Source organism: Pleurodeles waltl, chromosome 1_1, assembly GCF_031143425.1.
Source record: "Pleurodeles waltl isolate 20211129_DDA chromosome 1_1, aPleWal1.hap1.20221129, whole genome shotgun sequence".
NCBI classification, from domain to species: domain Eukaryota; kingdom Metazoa; phylum Chordata; class Amphibia; order Caudata; family Salamandridae; genus Pleurodeles; species Pleurodeles waltl.
The window spans coordinates 173,587,056-173,603,496 of record NC_090436.1 but is presented as its reverse complement, the minus strand read 5'-3'; the positions used below and the strand labels follow the sequence as shown (position 1 = coordinate 173,603,496).

Genomic DNA, 16,441 nt, shown 5'->3' with positions numbered 1-16,441 from the left:
TAGGGCTTTGTAGGTGTGCATAAGGAGTCTGAATTTGCAGGGGTTGTGAATGGGAAGCCACTGTGGCTCCCTTAGGTGCAGAGAGATGTGGGAGTGGTGAGGAAGGATGAGTATGAATCTTTCTGCTGCATTCTGGATGGTCTGAGTCTGTTCAGGATTTTCTTAGAAATTGCGGCGTACAGTGTGCTGCCATAGTCAAATTGGCTTGTCATGAGTGCCTGTGTGGCGGTTCATCTGGTGTTCTATGGGAGCCACTTGGAAGATTTTTTTGTATCATTTGTAGGATGTGGAAGCCAGCAGAGGCCACTGCATTGACTTGTGCTGTAATGTTCAACTTGTCATCCAGGATTATTCCCAGATCTTGTTTGTTGGGTGTTGTGGGTCCTAGTTCAGCTGGCCACCAGGTGGAATTTCAATCAATCAATCAATCAATCATTTGTAGAGCGCGCTACTCACCTGTGAGGGTCTCAAGGCACTGAGGGGGTAAGGATGTGGAGGGGTGGGGGAGTTGCTCGAAAAGCCAGGATTCCACAGGGAGTTCTGGTTTCTAAGCACTAGTCTTCCGTCTTGGAGTTCAGTTTCCAGCAGTTGGGCCTCATCCATTCCGCTACCAAGGACATGCAGTTGGTGAGTTTGGTTCTGGTGGTGGGAGTCTTATCCGTTAAGGAGAGGATGAGTTGAGTGTCACCTGCGTAAAAGATGATGGTGATGCCTTGAGACTTAATGATTTTGGTGAGTGGAACTATGTAGAAGTTGAAAAGGTATGGGCTGAGGAATGACCCATGAGGGACTCCTCATACAAGTTTCTTGGCCTCAGATGTGAAGAGTGACAGTCTGACTCTGGGTTCTCCCTTTGAGGAGGGAGCAGATCCATTTGAGTGCTGCCCCTTGTATACTGTAATTGTGGAATCTCGTGATGAGTGTGTTGTGGGAGACTGTGTCAAAAGCTGCAGAGCAGTTGAGCAGCATGAGGACAGCTGTTTCTCCTCGGTCAAGGATGTTCTTGATATCGTCAGTGGCTGAGATGAGTACGGTTTCTGTGCTGTGATTCTTTCTGAAGGCTAACTAAGAGGGTGGAGCTTGAGGTGTCTTTTAAGTTGTTTGTTGATGGACGTTTCAAATGCTTTTGCCGGGTAGGGAAGTAGGGAGATAGGTCAGAAGTTGGCCAGTTGGCTGGCTGAAAGTTTCTTGAGAAGGGCGTTGACCACTCCATGTTTCTAGCCTTCTGGGAAGGTGGAGGAGGTGATCATGATGTGGATGAGAGCTGTGCTGACTGGAGATACCCCCAACGTTATAGATGTGGACGGGGACGGGAGTGGATAGTTTGCATGACTGCAGCCATTTCTTCACTGGTGAAGGACTTACATCTGATCAGGCGATTGTCATGACTGGTGAAGGGGCAGTTTGGTGATGACTTCACCCAGATCTGGCTGGGGCAAGAAGTTGCTGTACATGTTCATGATTTTGCTGTTGAAGAAGTTGGATAGGTTGTCACAGAGGTCTTGAGATGGAGGTGATGCTGTTGACAGAGTTTTTGGTGACAGGTGAAGTCTCTGGTGATTGAGAATATTTATTTGCTGCTGCTGGATATTTTGTTGATGCATTCAGCTAGTGCACTTTTCTTGGTCTCTCTAAATTGATGGTGGTATCGTCTAAGTGCAGCTTTGAAGGTGGTTCTGTCGGTGTCACTGTGGCTGGCTAGCCACTTTATCTCTAGTTGTTTGCCCTGTCTTTTGAAGTCCTGGAGGTCTTGTGTGTAACAGCTGGCTGGCTTGCTTGCTTTCTTCAGTTTGCATTTCTTATTTAATTCCATCCATCATTCCAGCTGCACCTGTTCTTCCAAGCAGTATCCTGGTATCTTTGTCCCAGAACTTTTTTTTATTTTCATGTACTTAGCCGGGGCAGAAAGTAAATCAAGGCACATGCCTACCAGAAAGAGCTAAAGCAACAATGAAATTTATGAGGGCCACACACAACTACGAGGAGTAGTTGTATTGCAAAATCAGTGCCAGATACAAAGCCACAAATCATCCATGCGGAGGTATAATCTGTGACCACAGAACATCTCTAAAGTATGTGCAGCGTTCACATTTGTCACATCAAGACGTGCTTAAGTAGTGGTTCTTAGAAAAGTAAACAGGAAAATACAAATGAGAAGAATATTGTTCTAACAACATTTTCAATGTATGTCCAGCGCTTACCTGCACTTCTAAACTTGCACTTGCATTAAGTGGTGCAGAAAGTGTCTGGGTGCATCATACTACCCCATTTCCAGAGGGGTATATAAAGAAAAGAATAAATAGTTTTATTACACTTTTATATCCCTATATTAAATAACGTATATTCTCCAGACCTCACTACACTGCTCACGATTATGGTTACTGAAAACACAAAAATAGAAGAAATGAACTCCATTTTTTTTCTCGTTTTTACTTGGTGTTTTTGTGCATCACGTGTACATGGGTTCGTCTTTGCCATACATAAGCATAACTCTCTTGTACTACTGTTATCACAGGATTTACAACTTTTTGGTTAAGAAACAGTACAGTATTGTGTCAGTACAGCTGACACAACAGAAGACTTTTTAGGTTTAGAAACTCTCTGAGGCTGTTCATTTTTATGCATGCACCCCGACTCTGTAAATTAATATTATGTTAACACGTGCAAACAGCCAATGAAAAGAACACCTGTACGTGAGATTTATTTTGAGATTTTTTAAATCACTAAATGTCACAGTCTTGACACCCAAAACACTAAGGCAGAACGAGATAATCGAGGAGGTACATAGGGGAAGAGATGAAATGGTTGTACTGGACACTTGTTGTCGACATCCCAACCGTATCCTCAAACACAGGATCAAGTTGGTGAAGCCTTGGAGAATGAGGAGCATAAAATCCAGACGTGACCGAATCAGTGCAGATGAAAAGGCAGCCGATCTTGGGCCTCTCACTGGCTTGACTTAAACACACTAATTACAATACTAAATGGTAAATTAGTTTAAGACTAAAAATGTATTTTTGAAATCTGAAATCCTTTTTTTTTCACATCCAATACAAGACTTATTTTTTGTGAAAAACTTAAATTTCGGTGATGGGGCGCGGGGTCAATGTGCACAGCCTGTGAAGTCATGCATGTGGGTATCCATTATATTCTGAAGTTCTGAAAGTTCTTACCTCCTTAGCAATGGTTGTTATGAAAGCGGGTGGTCTGGCTGTGGCGATGAGCGAGAGAGCATGACGGGAGGAGCGGGCGGAGTCAGCTGCTGGATTCAGAGGCAGCCCCATTGTAATGCTAACCAGGGATCCGACCGAAAGGGAAACGAAAAGAAGCATTAGAAATAGAGAGTGAAAAGATTAGACACAGCTTATAATGTCAGTTCAAGGTCAATGGGATCGCTCAAACAGGTCGAATATAATGGACTTCCCACAAAGTGCAGTGATTAGGAGTCAGGGTGTTCCAGCACAAAATACAAAATTGAATAATTAAGCGTGAAGATTGAAAACAGTATGTGCATCTGTCCGAAGTGTAAAAAGGGTCTTGTTAACAAATTATCTAGCTACAGTTCTGAATACATATCACAAAGCCCAGCGCAAGCCAAGGCATGGGGTTCAAGTCACTTCCGTTGTAGGCTTGTCGTGGAGTGATTATACATGTATTTATTTATGTTATTCTTATCTCCAGAACAGTACATATTGCATACATAACAAATAACACATTCCACTAAGACACAATTTAGTCAAGTTTACACGACCTGAAATTTGCATTCCTAAGTATGCGTAATAACACAATGGGGTTGATTCACAAATGCATTTATGAGCGCGGGAAGTAGTACTACAGGGGTAATCTTAAGTAGTTGTACATGCCATTGTGAATCTGCCAGAAACGTACAACGTCCTATTACTAGAAACGCAAAAAGTTCACAGTCCTTTCTATTTGCGCTAATTGTACACCAATATTCTCATTTTAGATTTTGGGGGTATATTCACAAAGGCAAGTAAGAGGATATAAAAAAAAGTAGCTCATGATTACAACTTTACATACTCCAAAATATCTTCACAAACAGGTCCCAATAAATACAAAGGTATTAGGATCTGTGGACCTTATTTAGAGTTTGGTGGACGGGTTACTCTGTCACAAACAATATTCCGCCCACCTTATTACAAGTACATTATATCCTGCAGCACTTTTAATAAGGCAGACAGAATATCCGTCACACCCTAAGTATGTGTTGTTCAGACCCAATTAATGTGGTAGTATAAACAAGCACAACACAAGAATGTAAGCCCTAACTTGACATCCTTTCACTCGGACCGTAAAGTTTCCCTTTAAAATATTTAAATTTAATGTTCTTCTATAATTACACAAAATATTTGACATTATTTATTGATTTGACTTTGTCAGTCTGCCGAGTCCTCCTTAGTTTCTACAGTATCACTGGTGTAAGGGATTGAAGGACTTGTTACAGAAGTGAAACCTAATGGGAAGCTTGGCCACATGCACTGCTCATCTTTGCCTTAAATGGGTGTCCATTTTCAGTTAATTTTGTCTCCCTCTGACTTGGTAGTTAACCATATATGGACAACGGCCAGGGAAAGATCTTGCTGCATTAAGCAACAGCAAACTGCAAATAGGTTTGAATCCCGGCAGGGCCAATTTGCCTGCCATCCACCAGAGGTTGTTTAAAAAAGAATCTACACGTTTGAGTGTAGTAACATTGATTAATTGTAGGGCTAAAAAACTAAAAACTTCTGGTACCAAACATCTAAATGTTTTTATTATTACTAGAGAAGGTAGAGAAGCCAGACTGTGTGGCTTTTCTTGTAAAGAGATTTTGGACCCTCTTACCTTCAAGGGCTAAGACCGTCATATTTAATGAAGAGTCTATCAAAGAAGCACATTTTAAATGTGCCAATTGAAATCAGTGAAAAATATAAATGGAAAATTAATAGGGGGTCCTTTCTGCCTCTTATGAAAGGCTAGTAAAAAAAGGTTGTAAGAAAGAACTCTTGATTAGATAAAATGATATGGGAGTGTGGTAAGAAAACTCTGCTAACACCTTAAAAAAACTGTTTCATTAAGGGAAACCTCGCAGTTTAGCGGATGTGTCTAACTTGTGTGAGTTAAGAGTTTGCACATGCTTAAAGACTACCATTCTCAACTAAACTCAATCGCAACACTGAACTTCTGCATTTATGGGAGTAGAAGTCAAATGAAATTAATTTTGACTCCTTTGTTCTTGTTCTAAAATTCAGAACATTCTTACCACGAAATCCAGTATGCAGCAACTGCTGAGCAGTACAGCCTACAGAACTCCATCAGAAAGTCAGTACCTTCTTGGCAGGCTGACGCGGAGTACCCCTGACACTGGTGACCATATGAGACACATGAACCTGCCTGCTCCGAGGAAGGAAGGCCTTAAACTGAACAGTGTTGAGAATCACCCTTAAAAATTGAACAAGCAGACGTGGTACAAGGTGTGATTTATTTGCACTTAAGGAAAAACCCAAACTGTGCAACTCTATGGGTGCACTTACAAGGGTTTGTCACACAAAAAATACCTGAGAAGGAGCCACAAGCAATCGGCTAGGTACGGATAAAGAAAAGCAGTATCATCACTGTCATCATCTTGATGAAGACATCAAAAGAAAGTGTCAAAAGAAAAAGCAAAAGACAGCAATCATGAACTGAATATGCCAATTGCCTATTATACACCAAAGCACCAAAGATCATGACAATAGCGCATCAATAAACACAAAGAATTAAAAGATTTAACAGCTAAACTGCCACTGGCAAAATCCTTTCCCAAGGGAACCTCACCTTTTGGGCTCCCCATCAGATAGAATTGTAAGAAAAAAAATAGCTTGCCTTTGGCCACAGCTAATTGTTCAATCAAACGCTAGGGAGTTGGATGAATAAACAACTCAAAGAAGTGGGCCTATATTTTCTTGCCACTCACCCTGAAACAGCTAGGAGAGACTGAGCTTTTTCCAAAGTTTTCTTAACAGGTTCCCCAAAAACTTACTAAAGGGCAAAAATGCATTAGTCACTTGCTAATCAGCCTACATCTTCATAAATAAATAAGTGTTTGGTTGTGCTATAATCAAGATGATCAATTCATAACTTCAGCTGCCTTCTTGTCCATTGCAGCGAAGCGGGACATTTCTGCAGAAGCAGTCGTATCAGCAGCAGAAAATCAGGCGCCACAGACATTTCCAGAGCACTTGCATTCTGCACATCTATCAACGTGATTGGTCTGGGAAGTGATTAGATAACAGATTAGGTACCTCACTGTAATTATCATTCTCATCTTTCCTAAAATCACCTTTAAAAGGTCTGTTCACGAAAGTGAAGATGTCCCAGCCTGAACTAAATAATTCACACATCCTCTTAAAATAGTCCTTGACTTCTGAATTTGAGGGTACTCCAACTCTCAAATAAAATTCTGACTTTTCATAGACTTTGTAGTGACAGACTCTGATAAGAAACTGGCACTGGAACCAAAGTCATTGGTGTTGTGACCAAAGTCATCCCTGGAGCCAAAAGGAACAGAAGCCTTAGACAGAGTAGAAATCAAAGTCATATCCGAAGCAAAGACAAAACAAGGGGCTTCAGAATGACCAAGTATTACTGACACTATGCCCGAGAAGCTTAACTTCGTAATCGTGGATGGTTATCACTGCTGAACGAAGAGAAGGAAGGGCATCGTGGATGACTGACGTTGTAGCTCAAGAATTCAGTTGGCCATTGGAAATGGTGATCACTGCAGAACTGCGTTGGCGGTCACTGCAAGCTGTCGAGACTGTAGTGCAAAGTGCAAATCTTATATTTCTGGTTGTCGCTGGCGGTCGCTATATTCCAAAGAATCTGGTTCGCCAGAGCTTCACAATGGCGGCTGGCGCAGGCAGCAGAATCATGACATGAACAGGTCTATCTGCAGTCGTGAAGAGCCTAAAACTTCAGGATTCCTCCTTTTTTCAAGGAGGAGCTTAAATGATGCCACACCAAGAGTCCAGGTCCTGAGGGGCACCTCTTGAGGATCAGGAAATAACTCCAGTAGAGGCCAGCAGGGCTCAAACAGTAGGTCAGCTGGGTAGATGCAGGGAGGTTTCTGCAGCTTGTTATCACCTGTAGTTCAGAACAGGTTAGTCAGCTGACCCTTGGAGTCACTTCAGCCTAGGATGAACAGTGCTGGTCTAGTCTTCCTTCTCAGCAAGCGGGCAGGCCTCAAACAGCAGGGTATCCTGCAGTTTCCACAGGTCCAGGATTGTACTGACAGTGGGTCTGAGAGTCCCACTTTCAATACCTGGTGCCCACTTTGAACTGGGAGAAGCTTCTGGATTCTCCCTCCTGCAGAGATGTCCTGAATTTCCTGTTTCCTTGCCCTAGTACCTAGACTGTCTAGGGGCACCATAAGCTGGTGTAAAGTCCATTGTGTATGAGCTGAGCCACAGTGTTTGAAGTACAACTGTAGTAGGTGACAGCTCTGTCTTCCATTCTGCCAGAGATGGCCCACCCTGCCAACACCCAGCCTGTCTGGAAAGAATATGCAAAAGCCAACTGCCAACTGCACCTAGTAGGCTGCAGACACCAAATACTTAGGTCACCTTTCTAAATGTGGCATGTTCAGAATTATAACCTAAAATCTGGCCTTACTAGTAAAGAGGATTTTACATTACAATTCCTCCGACATCAAACATGACTTTCCTACCTACTCCCAGAGAAACGTTATCACTTATTAACTGTAACAAGGTGACTCAATGTTATCCTATTGGGTGAGGCAGACCTCACACTAGTAAAAAATGTATTTGGGAGTTTTTCATTCCTAGGACATGTAAAGCTTAAAAGTACATGTCAAACATTTTTAAATAAATGCATCCTGCAACAGGGGCAGTTTAGGGCCTACCCTAGGGGTGACTTATATGTATTAAAATGGATGATTTAGGCCTGGAAAAAGATGCATTTTGCCAGGTCGAAATGATGGCAGTTTAAAACTGCAATGGCAGACCTGAGACAGGTTTAGAAAAGGCTACTTAAGTTGGTAGCGCAATGAGTGCTGAGGACCACTAGTAGCATTTAATTTACAGGCCCTGGGTACTGGTAGCACCACTTTGCTAGGGACTTATAAGTAAATGAATGTGCCAATTGGATGTGAGCCAATTTCAGCATATTTAAAGGAGAGAACAAAAGCACCTTAGCACTGGTTAGCAGTGGTAAAGCGTACATAGTCCTAGGGCCAACAAAAACAAATTCAGCAAAACAGGAGGAGTGAAGGCAAAAAGTTTGGGGGAAAACCACACCAAGGATATCAGGTCTTGTGTCACTGGGACTAGCTCAGTGACAAAGAAGAACTCCCTTGTTTGCATCCTGGACAGTGACTTAGAGTCCAACTTACTGTAGGAGTTTGCAAGAAACTCAGTATCTCTCTTCCTCAGCTCTTTAACTGCACGAGGGTGCATAAATCACATGATGCCATGTCATGAGCCCTGCCCAAACCCCACCTGCTCTGGGGATGTGGATTTGTTAAAGGCTTGAGATTCTGAAAAAAGCCATAGGGCTTAAAGCTGGATAATTTTGGGAAACATCCCTAAAAAAAAAAAAAAAAAGTAAACCAAAAAAAGATCAAGCTCCAGATCCATGTCATGGTCGGCAAAGAAAGAAAAAAACATAATGTCACCGGTGCCAGGTGGCTTATACAATGTCCTATTACGTCATAATCAGAGTCCTCACGGATTTGAACATGACATTGGGCATTGCCACATGCTGCCCCTTTACGGCTAAGCAGCCATATTTTAAAGATTCAGTTAACATGTCTGGAGTGCTGATTCCTGTAAGCAATCTGGAAGCAGCCATCAGAAAATTAAAACGGTGCACAGAAGATTGCCGTCCAGCAAATTCGGAGAGGAAGAATGGTCTGTCTCTTGAAGACAAGGCCAAACACTTAGGTAAAAAGGTCCAGAAAAACCAGAAAAACCAACGGGCCGACAGGAAACCAAAGCGACCAAACCTCTAGTAAGGGATACGTCAGCCTGATGCATCAAGCACTTGATGTCCATATGTTAAAGTGGCAGATCTGTCATGTAGAACTGCGCTGCTAGAGAAGGAGGCAAGTATAATCACGGACTGAACTCCAGAGACAGGGAGTGAGAGAGTCGCTAATATAGTTAATGAGTGGCTCAAACAAGAACACAAAATGGCCAGCGCTAAACTGCTCCTGGAAAGCAGAGATCAATATGAGGGGTCACGTTTTAAGTGTCTGACAGAGCCAGAAACTATATCAATGTGTCAGGAAGTACTGCATGGTATGCAAAAGGTACAGGAATACATGATGCTAATATAAGGGAAGGCTGTCTCGTTTATGGAAGAAAGCCATAAGAAAACCTCCCAACCTAGAAAGAAGCAGAGAGTGCTTGAACTGAATTAAAAGCAGTCCAACAACACAAATCAACGTAAGTCAGAAATAAAAAAGAACTGCTAAACTCCTGTCTGTTCAACAAGTGCAATGATACTTATGTATGCCCTGTGCCCAGTGCTGGAGTTTCCACCAAAGCAATTAGAAATGTGCAAAGTTGGCACTACGGAGGCCGGCACGTAGTTCCTCTATGCCCAAGAGCAGTTTTTCGCTGCACTTCAAACCATACACGGATACAAAGCATGCCCTAGATAACAGAATTCATTTTATCTTCCTTCATTTCTAATTTTCAAACTATGGATGTGGTGCGTGGAGGGCAGCAGTAGGCGCACACATGCAAACCTTGAGGTGCTTTTCCTCGACACTTGCAAGACAAAGCAACGCCACTTGTATACAAAATGGTAAAAAGCGGGCGCATACTTTAAAACAAGCTCTGGCAAAGCCCGGCTATTCACACCAAAGTATAGCAGAATATAGCGTGCGCCCAGCTTATATTTTTCACAATATGTAGCTCCCCCCACCCCCCCAAGTGCAATGACAATGGATTTGCAGGAGGAAGCATACCATAGAAACGTATGCAAACATTTTCTAAGCAATGCAGAAATCAAACTGCGAGGAAGATACCTTTTAATGTTTGATATTAAAAGTGTGTGTTAATACTTTGTGGGAGAAGATGGGAAGGGCTTGAGCGTATCCTGAAACACGAGTATTGACTTTAATAATGGGAGAAAGCGGTGAAACAATGTGCTTAATCCTCAAATGGAGGCGGAACGGATTCTGATCAGCCAAGCAGCAAGAGGCCGACGCTCTTCTCACCGTCTGCAAACAGAGCGGGCTCAGCAGAGAGGCAAGGGCCTGCTGGATCCCATCAGGAAAGTCAATGACATTTATTCATCCAGTAACCTTTAGCAAATTACAACAATATCACATTCTTAAATCGGAATGAAGTGAATCCGACAAAAAAACCTAAAGCCAAATGAAAAACTATGAAAAAGCCTCAACTGCTATTTATGTACACAACAGTGCCGTAAGAGAGGGAGGCCCCCCCATCCTTTCAGGGGACCCCAATCCAAGCCCTGGCCAATGAAAGTTTGTGAGATCTGGGAGACTCATAGAGCCTTCTCTACATTCTTCAGGGGAGCTCCATCATTTTGAGACAGGCCACTAGGGGAGGCGATGGTGTGCTTAGGTAAATTATAAACAGGTCTTGATCTAGCCATTGCACAATTAACTAAACGTAGTTCAAGTAAATTAGATTCATGAATTTAAAGAATGAAGTGTGGATATTCGCCCAATTCTTGGGGAAGGCAAAATATTAATCAGTTTGATGATGTCTTTATGTAGAAGAATGTATAAGATGTATAAGATACAACTAATACCCAATTTAAGGATGGAATGCTGAAAGTGCTGTGCCTACTTTTCAGTCTGTGTAGAGGACAGTAGTGAAGGGGCCCTGGAAAGACTCCTTGTATAGAAGAGGTCAGTAGCCCTACTAATCTCGCCAGTTGCCTGAGAGAAATCCATTTTGTGGACAGGTTAAATTTTAGTTCCTTCTTTATCTTTGCAGACGCTTCAGTGTCTGAGATGATCAATCCATTACGAAACCAAAGAAAATTATCTTCTGGGTTTGGGAGTGATTTGTCTTCATTGATGATCAAACGCAGGTCCTCAAGGAGAGGTGCTGTCTGCTGGAGTTCCCTTTTCATTTGATGTCAGCATTGGTTAAACAAAAAAATATTCTTCAGATAAACTACCAGACGTAGTTCCCTGAACCGAAATGTTCCCACAACCCATCTTAGGATCTTGGTGAAACACCACGGGGCTCATGAGAGCCCCAATGGAAGAGCAACAAATGTGTATATCTGATCAAGAACTGCAGAAATCTATGATGAAGAAAAAAATTGGTAACGTCAGATTTGCGTCTTTCAAATCCAAGCTCACCATCCATTCATCTGGAAGGAGAATGTCCTTGAAACAATGGGTCCCCTTTATCTTGATTTCATAGTGCACCAACCAACTCGCTGAAAGCAGCCCATCTCTGGAAGGCTTTAGCTTATTCATAGATTGTCAGACCAAAAGCAGAGGTAAGGACGGCGGTACAGTGGTGGGTGAATCACATGGAGGCTTGAAACCAGAGGGCCATTTTAAGCATCAGTTATGGACCTAGTCATAGAATCAGAACCAAGACTACTAGGATGAGATACCCGATGTGGGGATATTACAACAGGATATTAGTGGTCCAAAACAAACTGGGCCTCACATCTATTGCCCTCGATTCTTTGTGGTGAACTGCCTGCCAGAAGACAGAGTTTCCTGTTCAGTACTACTGAATATAGAGAATTTATTGGCAGTCCAGTACATCAGTTGCCTGGAAGGGACAAGATCCAAGATGCAGGCCAAAATAGCCATAGTCTTGTGGCACTTTAGCCTCAATAATCAGATTTTAGTGTTGGTGGAGTATCTTCCAGGAAAACAGTATTCAACAGCGGACTGGAACTCAAGATTCCTCCAATCAGACTATTTCCTCTCTCCTGACACTGCACTAAGGACGATGTAAAATAGATCTTTTTGCCTCTTGTCTCAATCACCAACTCCCAAGGTTTCACAGCTTGATACTAGACCTTCTAGCAGAGGCCAAAGATGACTTCACTCAGGACTACGACAAAGGGAGGAATTATGCTTTCCCACCACTCTCTATGATAGTGAGAACCTCAGCTCAGGCCATACGATGACAGGCATCTCTGATTCTGCATACTTCTTTAATGGAGATCTCAAGCATGTTTTCGGTTCATCTGGAACTTTCCTGGGATTCACTAATCCTGCTTTCCCTGTATTCAACCATTCTGAAAGACAACACACACCTATTAGTCCCGACAAGATCACTATTCCTGATGGTGTGAATGATTACAGGGGACAATTGGAAACTCTGGGACTTTCCTTACAAGCTCCATCCTAATTTAAGGAGACTATGTCAGAAACTACAATTGAAAGATACAGTATGACCTCGAGAAGAATGTTTCATCCATGTTTGGGACAGGATTGTGATTCCATGGAGATTGAAGTGGTCAAAATACCAAACTTAATTTTTTAACTGACAGAATCATGGTTAGGCAGTCTTACTTTAATGTTCACAGCGAAAAGAAGCAGAATTACCAGTGGACAGCAAATTCACTTAAATACATCACCCGCTTAGCATGGAAAGAGAGGAAGGGCTGTTTCTCGAGGAATGGTATATTACAGATCGTGTGTTTGAAAGAATATGGAACCTTTTCACTAGAGATTCATGGGTTAAGCAGTCCTCTAGTTTCTCTGAAGTTATTGATTTGCTGCTTGAGTTAAATAAACAGAGAAAGAAATGCATAAACACTGTCTTTGTGTCCTCAATATAATTTAAACTGTTCTTCATGTTAGCTAAGAAATTATTCATACATTCAAATGTAGACTTTTAACCATGAGATCCCTACGAATACATGCGTTACACCAGTGAGGATCTCACAGTGATATCCTCTGTGTGTTTTTTATAGCACACATAAGTGTGCCCACTCTTGTTTTGTTTTCCCCCATCTTTCTGCTGGTTTCAGATGTCACTCCTTTTAACCTTTTTTGTCAGAGAAAAGCAGCAGAGGCAGTGCCTGATTAGTGAGGCCACTGTCTACTGTCATTACCAAGCCTCAAACATGGACGAACACCCATGTTTGTCTTCCAATACCTACCTCCATGTTGCATGCCCTATTCCTCCAAATCCCCCTTGTGGGAAACTGGGCTGTTGAGTGAATGTGGTGAGAACCCTGTTCAGTCTGTAGTCACAATCCCTGTCAGAGTGAACCACAAAAGTCACTAAATGAACCTTTGCTTAACCCTCATGTAGCGTGATGTAAAATCATTCAGGCTTAACTTAGAAGCAATGTGTAAAGTATTTATGCAGCACCCAAACCGTGATACAGTGAAAACACAAAACAAGAAAAATCACACATCAATTTAGAAAAATAGAGTTCGTTTTTATAAATTATTTGACACAAAAACAGCAAAAATTCAATTAGTTGAACTGGAGTTATGAATTTTTTAAGTTTAAGGTAAAAATAGCACCTAAAACATCACCGTGCCAAATGCAGGCATCTAGTCGCACAAAACTGGGCCAAAGTCGAAAAATATATTCTTCTGCAATGGACCGCAGGTCGGATAGAAAAAGTGAATTGAGTCCACTCGATTAATTGAGCAAACTCGAGTCTGCTTAATTTCAGACTTAGAAGAAATTTTGACAAAAAGTATCTTAGAAAGTAGAAGTTCAGTGGGGCAAGGAAGCAGGCGATGTCTGAAGAGGAGGCATCACAGAGCTACTGCATGAAGTCATGTGAAGATTTTTTTTTTTTGGACTTTATCTCTTCTTTGTAAGTCGAAAATCTGTAGTGGGATGAAACTGGAGGTTGTAGCTGATGAGAGTTCCAGGAGGTCAGATACCCCTTTAGTGGAGGAGGGCTGAAGAGGATAAGTTGCTGCAGAGATGAATGTAGTGGGAGCTGCCATGAAGTCAGGCTGACCAATAAAGCAACCTGTGCGAATAGATGAGCAGTTTGATGCCAGTCTTCCAGCTGTTGTCAGAGCAGTTTTAGCCAGTAATATTCCAAGTCCCAAGTTTTGGCTTTTGGCTATCTGGGCACCATTAGCACAACCACCAATTGTCCAATTGTCCAAGACTGGAGGGGCACTATTTGGTGAGTTAGGACTCACTCAGGCTAGGTTGAGGTGCAGATTGTAGATGGCAGGAGCCATTTCTGACCCTGAAGCTCTGATCAGGAAGCCAGCCAACTAGCTCTTGGAGTCACTCTGGTAGTCCTGGCCTCTGAGGGTTCAAGGCAGGCTCCAGAAAGCAAAGAAGTCCTTCCAGGTGCAGCAAAGCAGTCTTGAAGAGTACACAGCAGGCCACAGCAGCAGACAGTCGTCTGACAGTGCTTCTACAGATCCAGAAAGCAAACTGAAGAGTGAGTCTGAGGGTCTTATTGTTATACCAGATGCCTTCTCTGAAATAGGAGAAGTTACTAGAGAACTCCCTTTGAAGTGCTTGAAGTTTCCTGCTACCCTTGCCCTGGCTGTCTGCATGAAGGGGTGACAAGTCCTTTGTGTGACGGCAGAGCACATCCTATTCAGTTGCAAGTGGGGCTGTGCCTAGCTACCCCATGCCCCCTATCTTGCCAGCCCTCTACTGTGTGTCTGCCTGAGAGGAACAAACAAAGATCAACTGCCAAGTAGACCCAATCATGTGACACAGTAACAGGTTGCAGGCTGTTTACCTGTTCCCAGTCAAACGTTAGCACTGATTAAATGTACTAAGACAATGCAATGTTATCCAATTGAAGAGGTAGGCCTCACAGTAGTGAAGAACATATTTAAAAGGTTTTCACTACAAGGACATGTAGAATTCAAAATTATATGACCAACCTTTTAATTACACTGTACCCTGCCATAAAGGGCTACTTAGGACCTACCTTAGGAGTGTATGTATAAGGGTATACTGCCAAGTCTACTTAGCAGTCTAAAACTGCATTCAGGCAGCAATGGCCGGCCTGGGACATGTTTGAAGGGGCTACTTAAGAGGGTGGCACAATAGGTGCTGCAGACCCTCTATTAGCATTTAATTGACTGGCCCTGGGTACATGGCATAGCACTCTACAAGGGACTAATAAGTAAATTAAATATGGCACTCAGGTTTAAGTTAATTTTACCATGTTTAAGGGAGAGAGCACAATCACTTAAGCACTGGTTAGTAGTGCTAAAGTGCACAGAGTCCTACAGCCAATAATAACAAACCCACTAAAGCTGACAGGTCTAGCACCCCCCCCCCACACTTTTTTTATTTGTCATTTTTTGATGGGCAGGACATACTCCATGTGACAGCCTCAAACGTTCTCAAAAGATATTTTGCAAGGGTTGCTCTCCATATTCCTGCCTCTTCAACTTTTTCATGTTCTAATCTCTACTTCCACCGCTACAGCTTTTTGCAATGGTGGAGGTAGTGGTGAAGAGCCAGGGAATATTCAGAAGTAGCAAGACATCAGTGGGGATAATGTGCATGCCAATTTGTGCTGTTTAAAGGTTCACAGAACTAAAAAGTGGTCATTGTCACTATTTGTGTACATATGGTTAGAAAAATATACAAATAGACTGCTAAACTCTGTCACACTATCGCAGACCCAAACAAACATTGTAAAAATAAGAGAGAATAAAATGAATTAAAACTTCTAGCTCGTATTCGGCTGTGCAGCTTACATCTTTAGCAGGTGGCAATACTGGATCAATTGATTCTTTGTTTTAGTGGTCACTACACTCACTAACGAAGCAAGCGATGAGGCACAAAATAAAATAGAACTGGAAACTTGCTTGCGGAAGAGAAGCACACGTTGCGTGATGGGTGTGGACACTATACTAAGGGTTACTCTGAATATTTCTGTAGCTTACGTGGCACCATTGCTTCATTTCTAAGTTAATATCCCCCAGCAACAGATGCTCAGCAAGTGGTAGTGCAGAAGACTGTCATGGTCTGACTCAAGGACACAGCTCATTCTTTAAACGAATTGAATACAAAAACGTACCACATTTGAAGGCACCAAACCAAGGATAGTAGTCAAAACGCTTTTCTATTTGTTCCTCTCTAGATGGTTAAAAGAAGCCCCTCTGAATAAGAGTGGATTACTCGAGATGCATTAGGGATAATGTAGTTTTAAACATGGATACATATAATGAATGATTTGCACTATTTGGAAGATAAAACAAGAAGATTTATAATGAGAATAAAAATTATTTGAACACAAAAGTGAATTTTGAAAACTTGTTAAATCCCTAGACATGAAATTGACATGTTCCTAGTCAAACATAAACAAGCATTTACAATGCAATGGGTATCGCATTTGCTCGAGTTAGAGCTATTAGCGCTGTAAACTCCTAACCGGACTTTTCTTGCCACTTAAACTGAAAATTAAAAGTAAAACAGTTTCACACAAGCGAGCCCAATCACAGCGCCACGGCCGCTGTGAGCAT

At 42.2% G+C, this 16,441-nt stretch overlaps 1 protein-coding gene across 4 annotated transcripts in view; it reads right to left on the bottom strand.

The window, feature by feature from the left end:
* Positions 1–16,441, bottom strand: part of WDR7 (WD repeat domain 7) — a 972,184-nt gene that overhangs the window by 266,753 nt on the left and 688,990 nt on the right. For all 4 annotated transcript variants that reach the window (XM_069219934.1, XM_069219942.1, XM_069219953.1 and 1 more), the window contains one exon: positions 3,174–3,291. In XM_069219934.1, coding sequence (XP_069076035.1) covers positions 3,174–3,291 — 118 coding nt within the window. The remainder of the gene's footprint in view (positions 1–3,173; positions 3,292–16,441) is intronic.